The 24,936-nt window shown below is 39.5% G+C and overlaps 1 protein-coding gene across 8 annotated transcripts in view; it reads left to right on the top strand.

Annotated features, from left to right (window-relative positions):
- Positions 1 to 24,936, top strand: part of TENM1 (teneurin transmembrane protein 1) — an 829,655-nt gene that overhangs the window by 723,305 nt on the left and 81,414 nt on the right. For 7 of the 8 annotated variants that reach the window (XM_032123523.1, XM_032123524.1, XM_032123529.1 and 4 more), the window contains 4 exons: positions 5,729 to 5,914; positions 6,985 to 7,008; positions 9,282 to 9,428; positions 20,628 to 20,844. In XM_032123523.1, the coding sequence (XP_031979414.1) occupies positions 5,729 to 5,914; positions 6,985 to 7,008; positions 9,282 to 9,428; positions 20,628 to 20,844 (574 nt within the window). The remainder of the gene's footprint in view (positions 1 to 5,728; positions 5,915 to 6,984; positions 7,009 to 9,281; positions 9,429 to 20,627; positions 20,845 to 24,936) is intronic. The other variant, XM_032123528.1, reaches the window with a different exon arrangement.

The following is a 24,936-nucleotide window of genomic DNA, read 5'->3' as shown; positions in this document are numbered from 1 at the left end:
GAACACTTCCAGGGGCAGTTTATTGGCATAGCTGTGGTTGGCTAAGAATGTCAAAAATTACACACCTAACTAACTACTGTGACACTGTTGGAAAAGCCAAGATCAGATGCGGTTAACATCCAGATTGCCAAAGAAGTTTATGTAAGTTGGGAAAATAAGATAAGCTGTACCATAAAAATAACATCTCTTCTAGTACAGATATGTAAAACTTGATGTCTGCATGAAACCTCTGCAGTGCACTCCTAGGTAACCTTCTTTAAGGGGAACAAATTTCCATTGGGTTTTACAGGAAAAAAAAAAAGCTCAAGTGCTTTTGAAACTCCTAAAACTTTACATTTTTGAACTTCTTTGTGGTATAAAAAATTGTATTAATAAATTCAGTTGCTGAAAATGAACGCTAGAACAGAGTTGTCTCCAGGACACAGCAGGAAGGTAATTTTAAGAGCTCAGGAACATTGTTGAAATTATCATGCAAACTTATTAAATGCGATGTATATTTAAATTGAAAAAAACACTCTTTATTAGGTCTAGATAGGTGATTTTTTTGCTGCCTCTAGCAGTTAAGCTTATTGGGTGGAAGTCTGGGTAGATTAATTTCTAATCTTTATGGAAAGCCACTTATTAAAAAATTGATAGCAAAATTATTAATACTGAAAGTTTAGACTATCTGTAGAACAAGACTCACTACTGAACAAAAGTACAGTGAGTGTTTCATAGTATGTGGCCACTTTTGTTTACATATAGTTTTGTATTCTTAGCATGATTTTCTAGGAGTTATTTCTGACATATATTGAATTAACACTAAAATCTTCCCTTATCATTATAAATTATAAAATATTTAGCTTTAATTTCCCTTTTCATAACACATAAGTAGGAACTTATTATAAAACACATTTGAAAGAACTCATTGTTGACTTAGGTAATTAAAATGAAGAGTGTGGAGTGAATTTTTAATGCTTTTTAGATTAGCTCAGGAATGATCAACTATTTGTCTCTTTCTCAAGAATATGTACAAATAATGGTTCGCAGCTCACATTTGCCTTTTTCCAAGAAATTAATGAGCATTCAGAATTAAGAACATGTCAGTAAAAATTCTAGACTGAGTTAAACCTTTTTAAAGTCTCTTCTTTATTAATTGGTGTAAGTCTGAGGACTCTGAATTTTAGATTTGATGCAAACTGTATTGATGAAAGTCTGAGGGAAGCTGCTGAGGGGTCGGCTGAGGCCAGCTCCCGGCACTCTGCCAGCATGATGCTCGCAGTGACTCTGCACGGCTGGGCTTGTTTCAAAAACAAAATTAACTTTCCAGACATACATTTAGATAACCTTGTTTGGATTTCGAAGTGTACAGGTACAAAAATTGATGCAGGGCCATGAATTACTGTGAATTTGGGTGACTCAGTTGGTTTCCTGGGAACCATGAAAATTTACATGTCCTGAGGAGTGGGTCTCAGCCACAGACCAGCCTGCAACCCAGCACTAGGTCTGCCTTAGAGCTCAGGCAGGCAGGTGTATATCCCACTAAACTATGACAAAGAGGAATGGGAAAGAAGAGATGGATTTATATAAGTCTACAAGCCTAAACACCAGCATGGTCAAGGAACTTAAGGAATTGTGAGCATGGCACTGTACATCGTAAGAATGAATAGCAATTAATGGAACAGCACAAGTAAAGGCTTGTGATGTAATATCCCTGAGTCAACTAATCCAAACTGTACCTCATGTCACCTGCCTCCCTTGTTACCTTACAGAAGTCACCTCTTTGCTCTTGTCCTTTGCAGTCAGTGACGGCACAGCTTGTGGCTCCTCAGCAGGACAGTCTCTTCCAGGCTGGGATTTGCATCTCCTCCCGTGTCTTGCCTATATTGCCGCTTTGATCTCTCTTTGGGCTGATTTAGCTCAGCTAGCTGTCAGGTATTAACCCAGGAAAATAAACTGAGTAATTTTCTGACAGTTCCATGATCTGAATCATCTCACCATTTCCACGTGCTAAGCACTAGGCAGGAATCACAGAGCCAGGAGATGGATGGAGAGGAGGAGGAGTGGAATAGCTGTTTCAATCAGAGAAGACATTTTTGGCTGTTTCAACTGCTGCACTGACCCACAGCTCAAAGCCCTTCCCCACTGCTGGCTCTGCTGTATTTTGTAGTGCTATGTCCTGTAGGACCAACTGCTTTGGAAGGAGGAAGATCTCCCAGTGAGCTGAACAGTTGCATCATGTCTGACTTGCTGTCAAACTTCACTTCTGTCTGAATTGCTGTCACATCAGCTTTATTAGAAGCTATTTACCTATTTAAAGTTACTGTAGAATTTCCCATTGCAGTTGGTCCCTGAGCACTCACTGGAGTATCTCATTTTGTCCCGTCTGCAGCGGAAACCCTCGATACAAATGCAAATGCTAATGTGGCTCCCCACTACACAGAGGTTTTTGGGCTTGTTTATTTGCAGGAGGAGTTAAGAAATAGTTTTGCATTTAAAAACAGGACAACCTGAACTGATAATCCTTTTTTTGATCTTAGTTGTTTGAATTAGCTGTGGATTAAAGCTGCATGTTCTACCATAGCATTAATAGGATGATGTTGGGCTTGATTTCCCTTGCTTTGCATGAGAAGTCTGTGGAGAATCTTGGATTTGCATGGCAGAAGAATACATTATCATGGTAAACAGCATTTCTGAAGCCTTACGAAATCACCAAAAAGAATGTAAGTCTCAAGGTTGCCTCAGTGATGATAAAGTGTGAGTTGGCTGAACTGCAGGTCAACTAGGGTAGCTGAGGAAAGTGTCTGGTTCAAAGTAAGAAAGCTCATTTCATTACATCTGGTGCAAACAAAATTGGGTTTGGTTTTCATTAAAAAACATTTAGATTCAATATTTTGGGGAAAAAAATCATTATTAGAAGGAAAGGCAAGACCTAGGTAAGTTCATTTCAAGTATGATCTTATGTAGGGAAAATAGAACAAAAAGGAGAACATAGAACATAGAACATAAGGATGTGTGAAGATGATATGGACCGACCTAGGATGAGATAGGTAATCTAGTATCTCCATTAAAAATTAGGATCTTAAGTTGTGTTTAAGTATTTTATTCCATGTGTTGGGAAAACAGTGGAAAACTTTCTAACATTTTAAGGTCTGTTTAATTTTGTGGTTTTAAAATGGGAACACGTGCAAGATCTAGCCATGTCCCTGTGGTAGGAATGTGCCTACATTGCCTTCAGCTCCATGCTGTTATTTCTTTTGTTTGTTTGGAAGATGAGTTTGTCATGATGAGATTCTGCGGGGTAGACAGACGGGGGATGCAGCCATGCATGCCATGTGTGGGAATGTGTTCAAGGTTTTCCACAGCTGGTTCTTCAGTCTGTTTACAGACAGAGAAGTGGTAGTAGCTGCTAGAGCTGCTGACAGGGTCAGAAGCTCTATGTGTTGCTTTGTTTCCCCACTTCAGCCAGTGCCACTTCTGTATTCCAATGCCTATAATCTTCCCTGAAGTTTCAGAATCAGTTGAACTAAGCCAGTACCACAACTGCAAAGATCTGTGTAGTAGAATGTCAATCCAGAGGGTCAAAAAGACCATCAGTTCCACTTAGCTCAGTATATTGTAAACTACACAATATTTCTTAATATCCTCTTAACAATCTTTGCCCCTTGAAGTAAAATATCAAAAGCAATAACTATAATGAGCTAGAGGGAGATCAGGGGAGATCAAACGCATCCCTCTAGCAGCCTAAATTCTTAAAGTAGCAGGTAATTTGTTAGATTTAATTCTCGGGGTAGGCCAATGCCCCAAGCTGGAAAGATAGGTTCAAATAATATCAGTGATCCTCTTCCAGTCTGCTTGGGGGTGATTCTTTTGTGATCTGGTGGGATCAGTTTACTTCCTGATCATAGGAGCAAGTGTTTGGACAGCTTCTGTACCAATGGAGTAAGAAAGCAAGTTCTCCTATAGACCTCTAAGCGAACTCCCAGGTTTCCAAGGAACAAACAAGTAACAAAACAAAAGAGCCAAGACAAATTATGCAGCAAGGGGGAAGAAATCCTTTCCAATACCTACAGGCAGGCAGTCCAAGCCATGAAGCTGATTAATACATGATCAGCAGGCAGCAATCAAGGCTTTCTAAGGTATAATGCCCCAGACTCAGCACAGTTTTTCATTTGAATGTAACAGAGCAGTTTCTATTCTTGTCTTACATATTCTTTTTCAGGAATATTGTAGAATTATATCATCAGATAATTATTTATATCTTGTACTCCAGTATAACACAACTCCCTGTCCAAACAGTAAATTTAATTATTTTTTATGTAGCTGATTTTGACTTCCTAAGGACAGTACTTTGCAGTTGCTTTTACTGAATTTTGTGTGATGTTCTTTACCATGCCTTCTGCTTCTGAATTTGAGTTTGACAATGCTCTTGCCATTTGTCACTCACCCATCCTTTTGATTGTGCTCTGTGCTGTCACCCTGGCGATTACCAAAAACAAGGGCTAAACTCTCACTCAAGACAGAGCCCAGCATGTCTTTGATGTCACTGTGCTGTTCCAGTTCTGTGATGCTTTTTTCTTTGTGTTAAATGATTGGAAGATAAGATTTCAATTTAAACTTGAAAAACTCTTCTTGGTATGTAAGTGACAGCATTTGTCACTACAGATGCTTTTAAGGATGTTTATATACAATAGTTCCAAGATCTAAATTATCATTGTTTAAAATCTGTCAAGGCAAAATTCTTGCCACAACTAAATATGTAGCACTGACATTTGAAATCAGAGCAGACATGAGTGTTTGGCTTATACTTAAGTGCTATCAGCTGCTTTCTGAGAGGAAGAAGGAGGAGACATTTCTGTAGCAGGTTAATTGCAGGATAACAAGCAAATTCTGTCTCTTTACAATAATTATTCTAAATAAATTCAAACTACATGGAACCTTTCTATAATGAAAGCATTCTTTTCACAGAGCAACTTTAGTAAACATGGAAGTAGAATTGCAATTGGCATATGGTGATGTATTGAAACTATTCAGGACTTTCATACCACTTCATGATCAGGGCTGTTCTACCGTGCCCAGGGAGAGAAATTCTTCCAAGGGCAATGAATTACTTGAAACAGCTTTTGTGGTCTCTTAGCAGTTGACTCATGAAGGTCAGGAAGGAAAAAAAAAGTCTGAATCCTTGAAAGCCATTTTAGAACTAGGGGGATCTGAATGGCCCGTAGGGCATGTAATGTTTATACTGCTGTCAGAGTGAGGTGCTTGCCTCGTCTCTTACTCCCTGTTACCTTTCTGGTGTCTCTCTGTACTGCAAGTGAAGGCCATTTTGTCATCACTACATTTGAATATCTAAAAGATTGGTTTGCTTATATGTATTTTATATGCCACTCTATCCTTTAATTCAGCTCACAATATTTGAGTTTGTAAGAGATTTTAGAATTGAGTCTCAGAAGAAATCAGTCAAAAGATACAGACTTTTCATGTCGTTGTTTGTCTGGTTTAGACCTATTACTCTACCCTCTGCAAAGCCATCATTTGCAGCCCCACCCCAAACAAATAAATGATCTGACCAATAGCTGCTAAAGAAGGAGGCAGCCAGATTTTATAAGGTCTGTACTGAGTGATAAAATCCCATATTTGATCCAACTGATGAGTGATAGTCATACAGAAGTGAATTAGTCTTGATGCAAAGTCTATTTGCAGTATGAAAGTGCTGTTCCACATGGTGTACTTTTGTTTTCATGTGCAGAGCTGTGTACCCTGGACTGTGGCAGCCATGGTGTCTGCTCCAGAGGGATATGCCAGTGTGAAGAGGGCTGGGTGGGACCCACCTGTGAAGAACGGACCTGCCACTCCCACTGTGCCGAGCACGGGCAGTGCAAGGACGGGAAGTGTGAGTGCAGCCCCGGATGGGAAGGGGACCACTGCACCATTGGTAAGGGGGTTTTGTGCCTCAAGAAATGAAATACATAAAATCTTACACCAGTCCTACACAGATCTGCCACAGCCATCATTCTGATTGAAATCTGTTTGGAAAAACAGAGACTCGGAATCCAGACAGGTATAAAAAATGTGCCCCTGCACCCTGTTTGTCCCACAAAATAGCAACTTGGCACAACTTTCTGTATAGAGGAAATAACATACATTAATTGATTCAAAAAAAAAACCAACAAAAACACACAAAAAGGAGAGATATCTCAGTCCTAACATATCTTTGGGATGTGTTCATATGTGAACTTTGAAGTCAGGAAAGAAAAAAATGTTTAAAAAATAGAAGGTGTTTGGGGGAAAAGCTATTATTTAGCTTACATAATTCTTGCATTAAGTCTCTTGCCTTTACATATTTTACTTATTGCTAATGGTATTTTTTTAGAGCTGACTTTTAACAATATTCTTAATAAGGTAAAGCTGTCAGATCTTTTTAGAATCATTAGTCTACTATACAAATGTAATAGTTAGATCTTTTATGCAATTAAACTTTTTTTTTTTTGCAAAGTCCAAGAGTGTTTCTCCCTAAAATGTCCCAAAGTGATATCTAATTTTCAAAGATGAGCAGTGTAAGGTCTCACATTTGTTTCTTGAAAGAAAATCTAGAATGTGTCGTCTTTATCTTGACCGTTTTAAGATAATTCATTCCCTGGCTCTAGAATTTACTAAATCAGATTTGCTAAATCAAGAATTAGGTTTCTGATGGAGGAACAGCCTAATTTTCTGAAGGTTGTTTAGAGCAAATCCAGAGAAGGACCAAAATACTTAAAAAGATAAATAGACCTGCCGTTCACATTGTAGGCAGTGCCAGGTGTGGCCCCTGCACACTTGTCATCAAATGGAGAACGATCACAAATACAATGTTCTGGTCACAGCAGCAGGAATAGATCTGCCTGCAGGAAGAGGGAGACATTTTATATCTAGCCCACAGGTGTCAAGCCATAAGCAAATGTATTTTCATTTGGTACAGAAGTTTGATCCATCTCAGTTTTGTTCTTTTTTTTTTTTTTTTTTAAGCTCACTACTTAGATGCTGTCCAAGGTAAGTTTTTCATAACAGCTTTCCAAAAAAAGTAATGAAAATATACAAAAGTATTGGGAATTGAGTGTTTTCTGTTACCCATTTTGTTTGAGCTTCTGGACTGCTAAGTTCCCAGAATAGATGGCACATTTGTTTATGGACATATATATATAGATATATATGCACACATGGAGACAGAGATTTACAGCACAAAATGCAGGTTTTAATAAGTAATGTGCTCAACTCATTTGCAAAGTTGTAGCAATGTAAGCATATTTTGCAGGGCCATCTGATGTGCTGTGTTAGGCAAATCCATTCTTTGCTCTTGTTTACCATCCAAAGTAGTGCCAGAGCTGAGGACTTGCTAAAAAGCTTGTGTTGATACAGTCTCCCATGAGAACAAAAAATAATTGTTTTTGTCATTTATGCTTGAAGTAAGTTTCTTTTGATAGAGAAGTACTCTTGTTTTCTAGAGCTGTCTGTGCCAGATGTGATCTAGTTCTCTTCAAATCATTTGATACAAGAGTTAAATTTGATGTTGCTTTGTGTCTGGTGCTGTTCATTTGATTCCCATGCCTTGCCGCAGGTCCTGCTCATTCGTGTCAGTGCAAGAACCTTCCCCCAGTGTGACAGCAGTCCCTCTGCCTGGGCCATACTGAGCAGAGCAGTGATGCAGAGCCCCTTCCAGAAATGCTGCTCACAGAAATACCAAACCAACCATTAGTTCAGAAAGACCTGAGTGCTTATTTTCTGTTTCTTGTTTCATTTCTTTGGAATTAGATAATAATAAAAGCATTTAGGCATTCATTTTATTGCATTTATAGACTTAGAGGATAACCACACACAGTAGCAAAATATAATCATGTACAAGAAATTAATTAACTCAGCAGGACAGTGATTGAAAGTGGAAAAACATCCACATTACCCAAAAGAGCTCTCACATCCTGCCCTTTCCCCCAACTCCCTGAAAGAGGCTTTTACAGTATATTTGGTGGTTTCCAAGTTCACGTTGTTTCGGAGTAGCATCTTCCATAACTCCGTGTGAGAAAATGGTGCGATCCATCTCCAGTTTTTCTGAGCAAGAGGGTCAGACTCTCTGATCGCTCTGTTTGCAGATGTGATTGATAAACTGCCAAGGGTGAGAAGGAGGGAGGTCACATGTCTCATATAAAGTTCCCAGGAAATGTGCTGCATGTGGGGCTGTGAATCACAGCCTGACGGACCAGACTCTCTGACTGGCTCCTCCAAAGTCCATTTGGGCTGTCAGGCACTGAGTTTTTTTCCTTCCTCAAAAAAACCCTCTCTCTGATAACACCTATGTGTTGATGATCAGTATCAGGAGCAAGGGCTTTCAGACCCTGTATGTCTATGCTGGCAAAAAGAGCCATTTTAGAAGTGATGCCACTCACTCTGTCAAACGTATTGCCAATTGCCGTTGCTTTATCCATTGTCCTTTGGCTGCATGTGTGACATGGTGAGGATCTGACAAATGTCTGAGCTGGCACTGCACTATGCAAGCAGATGGACATGAGTGTACACATCCAAGAGACCATTCCTCTCTCACTCTTACAGGCAAGAAATCTAGACGTGAATTTCCAAAGTTGATTCAGAGTTGCAAGTGTATAATCAAGAGGATGCTACAGTCCTTGGTCCAGTTTTGATCTAGAATCAGCACCACCAAAGGGCATGTGTTTGTCCTGTTGGAATCAGTTATAACAGGAGAAAGTGGAACAGGAAGGCAGTGCTCCCTCAGTTGTCTTCTGTGGAAAGAGTTGTGTTGTGACATAAATCAAATTGGCTTTTTCTCAGTCAGATGAGTATTTATGAACAGAATAAAAAGGTCACTTTCACTCCCTGCAATGTGTAGGATTATGTCCACAGCTGCTAGTTTGTCATTTAGACAATATTTTCCATGTGTAACTTTGATATAAATCTTGATTATGTGTATGATACTGTTAGTGAACTACAGTTTATTTTTCAGTAGAGAAAGAGATTGACATGACTTTAGAACTTTATAGCATGACTTTACTCACTTTTTTCCTGTGCACAAAATATTAAACACTAAAAAAAATCCTCATTCTTCACTGAGAAACTACTTTTGGGCAAGCAAAGGGAAGAACCAAGTTGGGGAGTTTTCCATATTCGTCCAGAAATGTAAGTGGCTTGCAAGCTATCATCATTTGAAGGCAGCAAATATAATGCTGGAAGTAGGAATGTTAATGAATAATTGCAACTACAAAATAAGGGAAAATATCCTTTCATGAAGGCTTTTTTTTTTGCACTTTCTATTTTAGATGGTTGCCCAGGTCTCTGTTATGGAAATGGGAGGTGCACTCTTGATCAGAATGGGTGGCACTGTGTTTGTCAAGTGGGCTGGAGTGGCTCGGGATGTAACGTTGTCATGGAAATGGTGTGTGCAGATAACCTGGACAATGATGGAGGTATGATACATAATTCATGTGTCTCTGTTTATCTGTCACATCCTTGATTGCCATTTAAATCCATAGTTTTGGTGTATGCTTTCCTTTTTATCACAAAATGTCAGTATTTGTCTGTTTGCTCAAGACAGTTGTTCCACTGACTTCATCTGAAGCAGCACAGTGTGGGAACAGATCCTTGTGCTGGATGCTACTGAAGGCAGAAAGTATCTGTAGCCATATCTACCATCCCAGTACTTGTTTTTTTTCCTCATGAAAAGAAAAACAAAACAAAAGTGTAATAAGTAAATTCCTCTTATCGCCTTTCCACTCTTCCTCATAATTCTGTCAGTCTTTTAGAAAAAACAGCCAAGAGATATCCAAATGAAAAAAACCTCTGTGCCTGTCAAAATGCATCCAGTTAGTCTTCTATTATTATTAATATATTTGCAAGCATTAAGTGCACATTTACAGTTGCTTTTTTAACATAAGTCTTTCACTTAATATTTCTACTGAGACACACCACAGTTCTTGCATTTATCTGGACCTACTTTTGAAGGACTGTTTAGGAAACTAGTGTAGAAAGTAGGCAGAAGAGATTTTGGAAAGTACCATAAACTGAGCCCTGTACTGAAATAATCATTTCCTCCTCTTCTGTGGTCTTGATTTCATTCTGAGGTTGTGTAAGTTTTAGGTATGCTGGGGAAAAACATAGTTCTTTCATAAGCTGGTCTCTGCTTCCTTTCCAATACTCTAATACTCTAGTTGGAGCTTGTTTTTTAAGAAAAAACATCCAGACTCTATTTCAAACTTGCCAGTGGGAGAGAAGCCACAATATTCCTCACTGGTTGCTCTCAGAGTTAATTATTTTTCCTATCTGTTTTAGGAATACTCATTTACTGAACAGTCAAGGACTATTGCTTTTCTCTCCTCCACTTGCTAAAAGCCCTTACCATGTGCTTGTCCCATTCTCAGAGCTGTGCAGCTTTCTCATTCAGAGAGTGGATTCAAGGCCAGGTTGGAATGAGGCTTTGAGAAACCTGGTCTAGTGGAAGACATCCCTCCCCACAGCAGGGGTTTGGAACAAGGTGATCTTTAAGGTCCCTTCCAACCCAAATGGTTCTATGATTTTATGATCAGCCCCAAGCACAGTTAAATACTTTTCCTTAGATTGTACACTGAGGTGTATTGAAATACACATTATCTTATTGTGTCACACCTAAAGACCATGTCAGTGTCCTGGGTGAGATCTTATACTCAGCTGTAGGGACAAACTTTACTATGATGATTGTCTGTTTTCTTCTAGGTCATTGATAAATTAAGCTTGATATAGATCCAAGAACTGAGCTCACTGTGGGACCTCAATAGAAACATTCTGACTCAGTGATGATTCCTCATTTACAGATATATTTTGAGACCTTCTGATTCTGTATCCTGTGGGCTCTAAGACCCTGCTGTCCTTTGGCAAAGATTTCCTCGTTTCTGAACCCTATTCAAAATTGCCTTATTCCTCTCATATCCTTCCTTTTCCACCTTATTTCCAAGAGGTCCAACAACCATGTCTCTGCCCACTGTCTGTGCTCTCCTACACTAGTGTGTGTCCCTGTCACACAAGGTCCCACAGCTGGCATCCCTGCCTCCTGTGCTCTCCCATCTGTTGGTGCCCTCCCCTGCTGTCTGAGCCACTGACTCACCCGCCTGCACTCTTAAATCTGCCCACTCAAACCCTGTTTAGCCTGTAATGTATGGAAAGCATTTTCTGATGCACTCTATGAACCGGCTCTTTGTAAACTGCCCTGTATTGTGATTTTGGGTGCTTCATATTCTGCAATAACAGAGAGTTATTGGAAGAGTTGGCAGTTTTAACTCTAAATCTCCTTGAATTTGTCAGTTTAAGGCAGACACTTAACATCCTTTCACTGCAGGTTTTAAAAGCAATTTTCTTTTTCCTTCTTAACGGCAGAATAACATGGTCTAGGACAGCTCTGTTGACATTAAAATGAGAGATAAGTGCAGAGAGAAATATTTAATTAATCTGACTGCTACACATGGGCTAAATGTAATTAAGTTTTCTTCACAATCAATTTTGTATAAGAAAAGAAAATTATATCTACATATTATAACTACTTCCCTTTATGTATATATATATATATATATATATATATGAAGTTCATAGGACCTGATTTGGCATAAGTATAAATTAGAAAAATTCCCCTAAAGTCATTGGAGTTATACCAGTGTAAGATGAATATGAAATCAGAAGCTGTGTGTTTCAGTGTTTGTATACCAACACAACAGGAAAATCAGGAATTGGGAAGCAGGTGTGACATTACCTCTTAAGTCCTGTTTGCTGGGAGGTTGAGCCTTAGACTGTGAGAATATTATGGTGACATAGCAAGTTTCCATCCATCAAGCTACACAGCTGGAGGTTCATCAGGATGGAAGTTACTAGCATTTGCACCTGTAGCTGAGGTGAGTTAAGAGTTTGCACTCAGCTGAGTTAAAGAAACACAGCTGACAGGTGGTAACTTCCTAAGCTCTTAGGATGTGATCATATTCAGTCAGTGACACATAGCCCAAGAGATAATTTAGTGCCCTTGTATAGGCCAAATCATGGCATTCTCACCTAGCAAAGGTCTTAATCATTCCAGTTATGTTTAAATATTTCTATCTCAGTCCTATTGTGCTTCAAGTTCTTGAGGAGATCACCACCAAAGAACAAAGCTCTAGTAAAGTCGAGCAATTATAATTTCAAACAAAGTCTAATTTTAGAACTTAGACAAAGAGATAATTTTTTTTTGTTTTGTTTTCAGTTATTTTTTCAGTTAATTTGTCACATGGTACTTTCAGGGATGGAAAAAATGAGGTTTTTTGACATTTAAAACTACATTCAGAGACACAGTAGAAAAAAAGCAGATTAATCCCAACCATAAGGATTCAATAATGTCATTTGATTGGCATGAGAAAGTGTTAGTGTTGTTGTTTAGCCTGTATTAAGAGCACAAAAGCTTTGGGAGGGGGAAAGTCTTGAATTCATATTTTAAGAACTGATACAATCTTATAAAGAAAAGCCATAAGCATATTCCCATGTTCCTGGTCCTGCAGCCACTGAAGCACCAAGATCCCTTCAGTGCAGTTTCTCCTGGTGGTAAGATAAAACATGTGTGGACTATTCTCCTGGGCAGGGAAAGTACAATTTCTTTTAGAGCCCCGTTAGGATTCGCTGCACTTGTTCCCTGACTGTACCATAACTGCCTTTCCCATTCCAGCTCATAACTCTCTGTTAGCTTTTTCCTGCTTGCAGACTTAAGGGCATGTTTACCTGTTCAAATATCACTACAAATACCAGTGGAAAGGTCTTAGCATTATAACAGATGCACGATGGCATGGTTTGCACTTGCTCTCATGGAGTGCTTCTGCAGTCTGTTAGCAGTGTGATGTCCATTAAAAAATGCCAAGGAGTCAAGCAGGTGGCCTTTGCAGTGGGGCCTTTCCCTCACTGTGGCTTCCCTCAGCATAATTCCCCATTCTGTATTCTCCTTCTTTAACTGTCACGACTCACATGATTTCAGTTTATAAGATGGCCGTTCAGCTCATCTGAGCAGGGTATTTCCTCTTGTCCTGCCACTAATTTGGACTCATTAGAAGCTCCAGTAGCTCCAGATCTCTGGAAAGCTCTGCTGAGCTCTTTGCAGACAAAGTGCCTGTGTCCTGGGGCAGGAGGCAGAACACACCGCTGAGGTGGGGGAGCACACAGCGAACTCATGCGTCACACCCCACTCAATTGCAGCCAAGCTACAATTTGCCTGTTTTTTGGACATTGATTTACCCAGCTGCTGCACAAACAGGTCTTTGTCTCAAGCTGAAAGTCACAGCCTGTCATTCCCATTAGTTTGTTTGATACAGATCTTTCTTTTAAATTTGCCTGCATCTCCTTTTATCGTTTTTCTTTCATTAATCAATTTTGCCTGTTTGTTTTTAAGGAAAATACTGTTTACTACAAGCTTTGAATTCTTTTCCAAATATGCCTTCAGTCACTTCAGACAGTTATTGTAGCTTTCTCCAAGCTTTTCCAAGCACAAGGAAATATATGACTCAGCATAGCCTTGGGTTGAAAACCAGTGCTGCTAAAATATTGATGTATTTCTGACCCGTCCGTTGGCATTTTAATAAGCTATCCATCACAGAGATATTGAGTCCATATATAAGTAATATGCTATTATTACCCAATATAAATAATACTGATGGGAATGGTTTTCATTGTTGCTGAGCAGCGAGGACTCCCTAGGGATACTTACAGTTTCTGAAAACCCTGATATATTTGTATTGTCCCGAGTGTGGAAGGCCAAACACTACTGGTACTCACTGGATAAAACACAGCCTTTCCATAGGTACACTGATGGGTTTCCTTATATAAACACCAGCATTCCCGCTTAACAGCCTCACTGTCTGCTGCATGCTATGTATTATGGGTAAAATTTGGGCACTTTGAATTAATGCATATGAATAAGCATTAGAGACTCTTGACAGTTGCTGCTGCTGCTGCTTAGTCTCTTCTGAAGTTACTCTTTGATTCCGTTTGCTTAGATTCCTGGCAACACTAATTAGACTTAACTGAGCCTGTGGTGAATAAAGTCAGCACAGGCAATATTTAAGGAGAAACTTAAATCCCGTTTTTTACTTTCTGTGAAAATGTTCTGGACATAGATCTCACAGCTCCATCTCTGGCTTGCACTCACTGGGATCAGTATAGATGGAACAGGAGTGCACTGACACACACACAGCCCTCTGGGTTGCTCTGCAGCAGTGAAAATGAAAGTCATTGATACTTACAGAATTATAGAATATCCTGAGCTGAACAGGACCCACAAAAATCATCAAAGTGCAACTCCTGACCCTGCACAGGACAGCCTCAAAAATTACACCATGTGTCTGAGAGTGTTACCCAAACACTTCTTGAACTCTGTCAGATTTTATGCTGTGCCAGCTTTCCAGGAGAGCCTGTTTCAGTGTGCAACCACCCTCTGGGTGAAGAATCTTTTCCTAATATCCAACCTAAACCTCCCCTTATACAGCTTCATGGTGTTCCCCCAAGTCCTGTCACTGGTCACCAGAGAGGAGAGATCAATCAGTGCCTGTCCCTCTGCAGATGTTGAAGACCACAATGAGGTCTTCCCTCAGTCTCCTCCAGGCTGAACAAGCCAAGTGACCTCAGATGTTCCTCTGAGGGCTTCCCCTCTAAGCCTTTCACCTTCATAGCTCTGCTTTGGACATTTACTAATAGCTTTATATCTTTCTTATATCATGGTGCCCAAAACTAAGTACAGCATATTGCTTAGAGATTGGATTTTCATGTCGCTGGGCAAGTACATCATTAGGGTGTGTTTGTAAGCGTGTCTGCATACATGTTCATGCACCATATAAGCACTTACACCACTTGTAGTATTCTGGGTTTGATATCCATAAGACTTCAAACCTATTAGTTTACATTAACCAGGTAGTTAACTTCACTACTATCTTCTGCATGGGTGACAAAAGCTTGAAAAGGTGAGAGCTTTGCTCATTTCATGAACTTTTAAGCAGAAGAGTAGCAATTTTAAGTTTTATTGCTAACTAGTTACGTTTTCCTCACCAGAACTTAATGATAGTGAGTGGTTTATTAAAATAACTAACATCAGAAACATGGGAGGTAGAGTCTGATTGAATTTTTCATTTTCATAGCCAGTTAATAAAGTATCTCAGTGGTTTAATAGAAAAGAAGCTGCTGTGCAAGTCGTTGCATGCTTCACTGGTGAGGTGGGGAAGCCACCACTGCTGGTGTGAACCACTTTGTCCCCTTACCAGTGTCCCCATGCAGTGCCTCTTTACTGTCCTTGAGTGCTCCTGAAATTGTATCTAGACAATTTGTACTAATTGTGAACACAGATCCATTTTCAGCGACATGAGTTACTGTGATATTCCCATATTTGTGGTCATGAATTTCAAGTACTTTCAGGGGTGGATGAGAAGAATAGAGATGCTAGGATTTGGAAAGTAGGTGACAGAGCTGTTTGTATCAGGCACAAAATATATGACTTGTTCCATGTTCTTGCAATTAACTTAGGGCTGAAAAAAAGCCTTTTTCATTTCCAACTGTTATTTTATTTTATTTCATTTCATTTCATTTTAATGAGAACTTAATGCAAGTATTATGCAGCACATGGAAAGCTCAAATACATAGCATACGAAGTGCACTCACTGTGCAGCATTTTCCCAGACATAGAAAGTAGATATATATTGCTGGAAAGTAACCAGTGGAGAGGTAGGTCCATAGCCACAGTTCCATTGCCAATTTTCTGGCTGCTGAAGGTGATCATGCCTGTAGAAGAGAGATTGCTGCCCAATGTGTACATTAGGAAATGTGCTGTACCAAGCACAACATGAGCCTTCTATGACTGCAGCAGAAGCATAGCTGAGGAATTAATTTCACAACACTTGTGACATCCCTTCCATCATATGGAATAAGGAGTATATATATAAATGTATAAGCAAGAAAATATGTTTTGTTTGATGGAAAACTTCATGTGATTCCATTGACACACACTCCTGACACAATAAATATTAATATCATTCCTTATAGAAGGCTTCCTGAAAAAATCTATTCCCCAGCAAAGGAATAGGAAAATCTTGTCCTAGTTCTGTGATCTATTGCAATGCAGATAGGAGTGGTGTGACTGAAAACAGAGCAACTTGTTTTGGCATGCTCTGCCTTCCCTTTGAGGTTGTTTAAATTATTGAAGAATACTACGAAGTGCTTTCTATCCTGAAGTCAATCTTTGTGAATTCTGTCTTAGCAGTAATATTAAACATATTTTAATTTTCTAATTCACTTACAAAGCAAAATACCCCAGTTCATCATTATCCTTGCATACAAAAGAGGGAGGATGGGAAGCCATAATCTCAGACTCATCAAAATGTAAATCACTGTATTATATAATCTGTAGTGTACTATGAATCTGCCTGGCTGTCTTTCATATAAAATAAATTTTAAAATGCTGGTAACAAACCAAAACCATTTACACATCTGTAATACATTTTAGTCTGCACTTTGGGGTAATTGACAGTAAAAACTTCAGTGTACAGGATCCCCTGCTGTATGAATTACAGTGTTTGCTGTTTGTAGTAGTTTGTTCATGCTCCTGACTGTTGTCTCCTGAGATTTAAAAGAAACCCTGCTGATTTGCTAACACGGTGAGCTTTTTAATAGTTGCTTCCTGATATGAAAATTTAACTCAAATTGTGACCATTGGTTGAGAACTGACCAATGTATTTGTAGCATTTTCAAGTGAATGAATTTGACTATATAGTTTATAAACAAGATTTATTTGGTATTTTTTTCTGGGTTATTCTCCTGGATTAAAAATCTCATTTCAAATAGGATTGGCTTGTTGAAAATGTTATCCTCATATGCACTTACTAATATGATTTGCATTATCACAACCTGTCTCCATATGTAGCTTGTGATTCTGTACCAGTTTGGTTTACCTGGTCCATTTTGATGGATATCATGCTAAATTATAGGAATTTTCTTTGGAGGTTTTAGATTTGGATTTTCTTCCTTTTTTTCTTCAAAAATGTTTAATTTAAAACCAATGTCTTGAATAAGCCTACAGTGGAAGAAAGGTTTTATTTTGGCTTAAGAGTTCCCTGTTTGCCCCAAAATAAGTGTTTTATTTTACTTCTTCACAAAGTGAGAAAAATATTTTTCAGTTCTATCCATGTCAGTTTCTCTTCTAAATTTTATTTGATTGTTTGGAGAAAAGCTGGAAGTTGCATTACTCAGACAACTGTAGTTAATATGCCTAAAATACACACAGCCGTCTAAGCTAAATATGCCATGTTAAGTCCACAGAGGAGCTGGTGCTTCTGCACCTCCTGTCTTGCTGCTCATGAAGCATCTTCTCTGAGCCTAACATGTCTTCTCTTTCATTCTTCATGGTTGTGAGGGGAGGTTGAAATAAATTCCTGTCTGATCAATCAAAATATTTTTTTAAAAGTACAGCATGAGAGAGAAAGTGAACTCATGAATGATAGTCTGTGGCCTAAACACTGCTCCTTTGCACTAATACTGATACTTTGGGTAGCAGTTTCTTTATCTGATGACTTTGTAGCTCTGAATCCAGAACTTCACACATTTTTGGTGCTGTTAGGACGCACACCAGTCTCAAAATGGCTTGTTCAGATGTGCTTCTGAGACTTCACACCCTCCTAATGGGAAAACCCACCCTCCTGTAGCCCTGGGAGGCTGAAGAGGCAAATGAAACCAGGTGCAAGTAATTCAAACCAAAATAACTCCATTAGCAGAACCTGGAGGAATTTATAAAGCAGTCACTGCTGACAAGGAAGCTGTAAAGAAAAGAGGAAAATTGAGTCTGACTGGAAGATGGAAAATGGCTTTCCCTTTCCTTGGTTTCTTTTTGTGTACAGCCTGAATGCACTGTGTTTGTCACCAGCTATGTAAGCTCTTGACCGAAGCAGAGGAAAATGAGGACTCTATTAGAACAAGCAAAATAGTTAAGTGTTATTTTTGTAGCTATTTCTTGCCTAGGCAAATCTTCATATTCTAGTATTTCTGTGACCTTTCACTTTTATTTCTTACATAAATGAGAGAATCAGGTCAGCTCAGTTCCCACATCTAATGGCTTGTTGACAAGGAAAAAATTAATCAGAATTGCTGGTGTGGAATAAATTACTCCAAAATAGCTTCCCCATGGATACTGTTATTCTGAAATAAGTACTCGGTTTTTTCCGATTAGCACGTAATCTGCCAGACCAATGTTTGTCAAGTTTCTCAGGTAGACAGCTGTGAGCTTGTAGAAATTAGTATCTTCCAGAAAATCCCTTGACTCCTTGAACAAGACTTGTCACTGCCATAACCCTTCCACTAGCAGGGCCCAGCCCTGAATGGCCTGACCATGTCAGAGCCCTCTGCAGGCACCACCACCAGTATAAACCACAGCAAGAGATTTCAATGTCTTTATGACATTTTCAAGTCTAGTAGAATTCTTTAACGTTTGTAGTTTGGATGATCTGCTGAAAAGCATCTGTAACTTGAAGCTTTTTAGTTCATTTTTTGAGAATATAGAGAGCTTCATTCCTTGGACAAAAAATAGATGAAACAATTCTTTTTTTTCCTTGCAGTTCCAAGCCTGCTCTTCAAGTTCCAACCCAAAACACTCCTTTATTTTTTCATCAGAACCCACTGAAAACCCCTTTGGTTCATGTTGTGAACTCCTCCATCTGCTTCCCATGTGCTTTCATTTAGACTGGAGGCCCCTTATTGTTTCAGCTTACTGACTTCCTAGCAGATTTCAGTTGCTTCCTAGGCTTTCCTGAATATAAAGTGACTGCTGCACTCAAAGTCAATAAACTCAACACTGCCCTGTGAAGTTCTTCTCCCACTGCTGGCAAATGCCTGTTGTCTCCAGGATATGGGGAATGTTGAGAGAACTTAAAGCACACACTGACCTGTAGCCATGTCAGCTCTGCTGGATCTGAGGATCCTAGATTGTTGTTACTAGCTATCTACAGTTGCCCTTGGCTCATTACCACAAAAGCTAGCCTGCTCTATCTGATTTCCCAGCTGCAGAGAATAGATTTGTTAATATTTTTTCCTTAGCCAAGCAATTACCTTGCTCAAGGTCAAGCAAGGATTTTCAGATGCCAGGAAAGGCCATTTCGTTATATGTGTTTGTTCTGTAGAAGGGCTTTTGCTTTCTTTTAAAACTGAATGTTTTATGCTGCTGTTTACTGGGCAGTCACGCAGTGCTCTGGTGAGAAAGCAGTGGGGTTGGCTGGGGATTGGTCTCGAACCCATTAAAGTCAATGACAAAGCTCCAGGAGCTCCTGTGCTGGCACAGTTTGCCTGGAGGAGGTGCAGTTTGATAGACTTCAAAGTGTTGGTGCAAACAGAGTATGGAAAGTCAAAGCATGAGGTGAAAATATCTGACAGTATGTTGATCCTACAGCATTCCAGTTTTAATGCAAGGGAAATCCATACAGTGATAGGATGACTCCACGTTTATTCAGACCAACCTTGTTAGAAATACAAAGAGGTGTCTTTGTTGAAGGATAAAACACCTTTATCTTGCTTTAAATGCAAGCAACTTACAGCTGCTAAGTCATAAAGTGGATGTTGAAGAAGGCTGTCGGTTATCTTACCATATCCTATAAAATTGTTTCTGATTGAGTATGTAATTTAGGCAATTTGGACATCTAAGCTGCTGATAGAAGCAATTAAATGCCAATAGCCCAATTTTAAGTTTTATTTAGGTGCTTTAGATGTACTTCAGTGCTTCAATTTTCATCATAAGCTTTAGATATTTAAGTAACTTAATTTCACCCACAAATTTTACTGCAATTTTGTCCATAAGGAAATGTAGATTTCTGAAAAAATCTATTATTCTTCTATTTTTCATACTTGAAAACGGACAGAGGAGGAATAGCTTTATTTTCACTCCAAATTTGGTTTCGTGGTGCAAACATCTATAGAGAAGACTGTAACTGTCTGGTCACTGGGATTGAGCCTGAATCAAGGTGTGCATTCATGTATCACCAACTGCAGGAGTGTAATTACAGTTATGCCCTTTCTGGATCATTCTGGTATTGCAACCAATAAATGAAAAGTAAATATCCTAAACCACTTGTAAAACTATTTTAGGGCTTAAAACAGAAGTAAGACAACTGTAACAAGTCTTCTTTGACTACTGCATGGTAAAAAGTGGTAGTACACAACACTTGGGAGAGTTGTGTAACATTTCAGACCTCGTTGCTGGGGGCTGGGTAGTGAATGTATGTCCCAGCTGGGGTCACCAGGCAGTGCTCACAATAAAGGGCTGTTGGAGGGAGCAGCTGCACAGTGTGGATCACGTTGCACTGACAAGTGTAGTGACTTTCTTCTGCTTGTTCTGCAGGGAAGACTGTCTTGCTCTTCCCTATTTACTTAGTTTGTAGGTTCTGTTTTCTCATTGTGTGAGGATTTGATGAGGTGATACAGTGTTAATGACTGAGACAAATACCCCTCCTGGACTAAGCATGTACATTAATGATTTATTGAATTTGACTGTGTCATAATCAGCATGCCTTCCCGTTAATTACATACTTCCTGGGCTCTCTGGTAATAAATGTGGTGCTTTATTCTCAGAACCGTTCCATTTCCTGAAGTTTCCATTCTTTCCATTTTAGATGGCTTGACAGACTGCGTAGACCCTGACTGTTGTCAGCAAAGCAACTGTTACTCAAGTCCTCTCTGCCAGGGTTCTCCTGATCCCCTTGACCTTATTCAGCACAGCCAACCACCTTTCTCTCAGCATCCTCCAAGGCTCTTTTATGATCGAATCAGATTCCTTATTGGGAAGGAAAGCACTCACGTAATCCCAGGAGATGTCTCCTTTGAGAGCAGGTGAGTCTTCTTTTGAATGAAAGACTTTTCTGAATATTGAGAACTGCAATTAAATTATTTAACCAGGAAAAAATGGTGGTACCTGGATAGCTGAGAATTTTTCACCAGTGCTCATAAAATACTTAACAGGATAGCAAACTTTAAAGTCCCAACAGCTGAGGATCTTCGTTATCTGATTATTGTTGCTACCTGTCTGGTTCATGTAAGTGTCACAGCAACAAACTCTACTGCTCTTATTAACAAGACTGACTTGGGTAAGTTGTCTCATGCTTGTACAATCAGCAGGGGGAAGTTCAGCCCTTCACACTGTACCTAAGTGATGGCAGGATGCAAGTTGGATTCACATCTGCTGTCTTCAGTTACCTTTCTGCCCTATACAATTTGATTGGTATTTACAGTGTAATGAATTTAATGTGTGTCACTTACATGTAATCTAGACACATAATTAAAAAACTTCCTTGGTTTTGCTACACATTGATAAAGCAGTGTGGAATTTACTATTTTGTGCTGCAGGTTATCATGCAAAGAGTAGAGTGATCCATGAGTGTTTGTGAGATTGGCTTTGCCCTTTAACAGGAAGGAAATATGCAGTAGGAAAAGGGCACTTACTTACTCAGAAAACCTGGTAACACATATTTTCTTGAATATTTGAAATACAGGGGCACATAAGTTTTTATGCTGCAGTTCACTTGGGAAGCTATAACTTACATGCTGACAAAGAGATCCACAAATCATCCACATCACCTGACTATTACGCTGTCAACTAGGCCTCTGCATTGGATAAACCATGTTCCAGTAATAAGCACATAAGAATTTTTTTGCTTTCCCAGTACATAGCACTTAGGTTACAACCTCAACACAATCCCATAGCTGCACACAAATTCAGTGCACTTTTTTCTTTGCAGCATTAATTTTTAATAAAGTAAATTTGTAAACAGAGTCATTATTGATCTGAAATGCCTAAACATTTAATCAGTATTAATAATGTAACAGGATGTTATAAATATGTAAAACAATAGGCCATGAAGATGAACTCCATGAGAAGCACCCACCTGCCTCTGGTGAGTCTCTTGGAGTGTGTTGTGCTTATGAATGAGGCCACTGCATTTGGGGCAGGGTCCTTGGCTGGCTCTGTGCACAGTTTAAACCAAAGGTCACCACTGAAAAATTTTCTTCATCAAAATGCCTCACAGTGAGGAGTTTCCAGAGAGGAGGTGAGTGCTCAAGTTGCCTGTACAGTGTTCTGTGACACTGCAAATGTTAGCAGCCAGATTGCACATAATCCCATCAACGTGCTTCTATAGATATAAGGAATTGATCTTTTAAAGCTATTGTTGATGGGATTTAACTTGGATTTAAAAGCTTTTTCTGAGTATTTCGTTTCTTTACCCTGATACCTGCCACGCCTTTGAAGACTGAAGAGCAGTGAAGTTCCATGTGGGAGCAGCAGCCCATCCCTCACCATGGCTTCTTACTTCCTGCCACTGAGAAGTAGGACTTTGCTGGCATTGGTGTATCACCAACACCCCAGATATCATTTCCTCCCACTGTAGACAAATTTATAGTTAGCTTGGTTAGAAGATCATTGGGATTCAGATGAGGGTGGCTGCATCTTTGGAGTCTGGGCAGTGCCTGGAGACTCATGCTGTGCTGTGTCTCCTGGGGTTTGTCAACAGTAATCTGCAATGTGCTGGGCACCCCAAAGGGTTGCTCAGTCCACACTTTGCTTGATCCTCGAGTCTTCCAGGCTGTTGAAATATTGTTCATCCATAAGTCAAATATTATTAAAAACTGCCAGAATTTTCCTCAAGGATGAGATATAAGCAGGGTCTCTGAACGAGGCAATAGCTGAGCCGTGCTGCCTCTGTTCAGAAATCTTCCTCTGACGTTGCCAATCTGACTGTCATCTTGTGTCAGTTCTTCTCCTGGGAATTACAATTACTGAAAAAATATAGAAAGACAACTGCTGCTACAGTAAAAAATCAGAAATCTGTGATCCAGCCTATCTGGTAAAGAACAAAGAATGCTTGGGAGGTTTAAATCTCCTTTGGGCTTTTACTGAAAAGGTTGTGTCTAGGCAGATGATCTTAAGTCATGGCTGCCTGCAATGCCACTGATTTTATAACACTGGTGGTTCAACATGTTGGAAGGATTGGATGTAGTAGTGGCATGCATTTATATCAGAGCACTGGCATCTATTCTCACTGGTGCTCCAATTTTGCCAAGCCCTATCTGCCCTTTTTTTTCCCTTTACAAGAAATCTCTGAGACCATTAGGAGGATTAAGGAAGAGACATCTATCCAAGATTTTCAGTCTTCTGATTCAAATGACATTGGGCAGTGTTTTGCTGTAACACAGTATAGTAAATGTATGTAAAGTATGGGTGATGTTTGCATGAATCTCCCTGGAGACAAAGTGATGTTGATTAGATCTTGGAAAGCTATCAAAAAGGGTGAAGATTATCTCTGTCCTTCAGACTGGAAGTGTTTGGTCTCTGCCATATCCTGGAATTTTACAAATAATCTGAAATACTAAAACTAGTTGTTCTGTCAGCTGCTGAGACATCTATCCCTCTGCATTTGCCTCTTGGACTTTATCTTAGGTCTAATATTCAAACATTTGGCTTCTAAAATACAGTCAGGATGTTGCATGAGCTAAATACCATGCCATGGCTAAATACTACACCAAAAATAATGTTAAGGAGCTACATGTTTGCAAAACATATTTTACATTTTGTTATGTCAAAGCTATGTCATATGCACTGGGTTTGTACAAACTCCCACTTAAACTGTGACATGCTGAAAGGCAGATTAGAGACATTCTGGATAAATGGAAATGTACTTGCTTATATCAGGCATGGTTTTAACCTACTACATGTAGCAGGGTGTAGCAGATTATAGTGTTTTTGTCAACTTTTGTTCTCAGGAAGGTTTTTAGCTTGTTTCTTTGCTGAGGTTTTTTTTTTAATGCATGCTGCTGGCAAGCTATTTGACTCACTGCAAATTGCCCACGAAAAGGGCCCAGTGTATGGTAGTGAATTAATTACCCTTCAAAGGCTGCTTACAGCAACATTGTCAGCAGGAAGAAATGAATGTACCTCACTAGCCTTCAGCTTAATTTCTCTCATTGAAGATTTTAATCAAAAATGTAATACAGTAAATGACATCTTCTGGTAATGTGACACTTGCAAATTCACAAGCTGCTTGACAGAGTTCCATATCTGAGCCTAATGTCTCAGCCTGAGGTGCTTATTGGAAGCTTAATATGCAAAACAAAAAGAAAAAAATAGCAGGTAAGTAGCAGCAGAGCAAGGCAGAATGGTGGTAGAATAATAAAATGCTTTACAAGTTCTGAAAGAATGCATCTAAAACTTCTGCTCATATTTTAAATTAGAGATGTCAAACAAACTGCCTGTCAGCAGAGACCTGAGATCCACAGCATAGTGAGTTCCTCAGTTACTCATGGAATGACCCATGAAGCATTGACAGAGGAATCCTACTTCTTTTAGGCCACCTGCAACCCGTGGGAATCTCAGCTTTATCTCAAAAAGCCAACTGCTCCCTCTGGAGTTGCAGATTTAGTACAGCTTGCCAAGGGACTAGGAACATTTTAAATGCATTCGAAAATACTAAGGCAGCGTATCAGGGGCATGTTCCTGCCCAGCTTCACCAAATTAGAAAAGACATTTTTGCACTTACTTTCAAGTTAAAACAACTTGGAAAGCCTTAGGTCTAAGATTACACAATCATCACAAATAGGTGGCTGTTGGACAGATAGTACAAGTTATCCCCCGTGAGAAAGCAAAGCAGGGCAGTCACAAGAATGTGGAATAAGTCTTAGAGGCAGAAAATGCAGTGCATTGAGGAGACATCATGATCTTCAGAGGTTTCTCTGCTCAAATTAAGAGAAGCAGTGAGTGGTAGCAAGGCCCCCAGCTCATCTGGGAAGGGGGTGAATGCTGAAGCAAGGAAGCATGAAGTGGCAGTTGACTGTGAAGGGACATCACTGCAGGGAACACGCCCTAAAAGCCCTGGAAAGGGAAGGAATTAAGTGAGGTGTTCCCTAAGCAGCAGCGCTGCAGGGAACCTGCGT

This window comes from Corvus moneduloides, chromosome 14 (assembly GCF_009650955.1).
Source record: "Corvus moneduloides isolate bCorMon1 chromosome 14, bCorMon1.pri, whole genome shotgun sequence".
NCBI classification, from domain to species: Eukaryota; Metazoa; Chordata; class Aves; order Passeriformes; family Corvidae; genus Corvus; species Corvus moneduloides.
The sequence above is the reverse complement of the archived record's forward strand: the minus strand, read 5'-3'. Positions and strand labels throughout refer to the sequence as shown.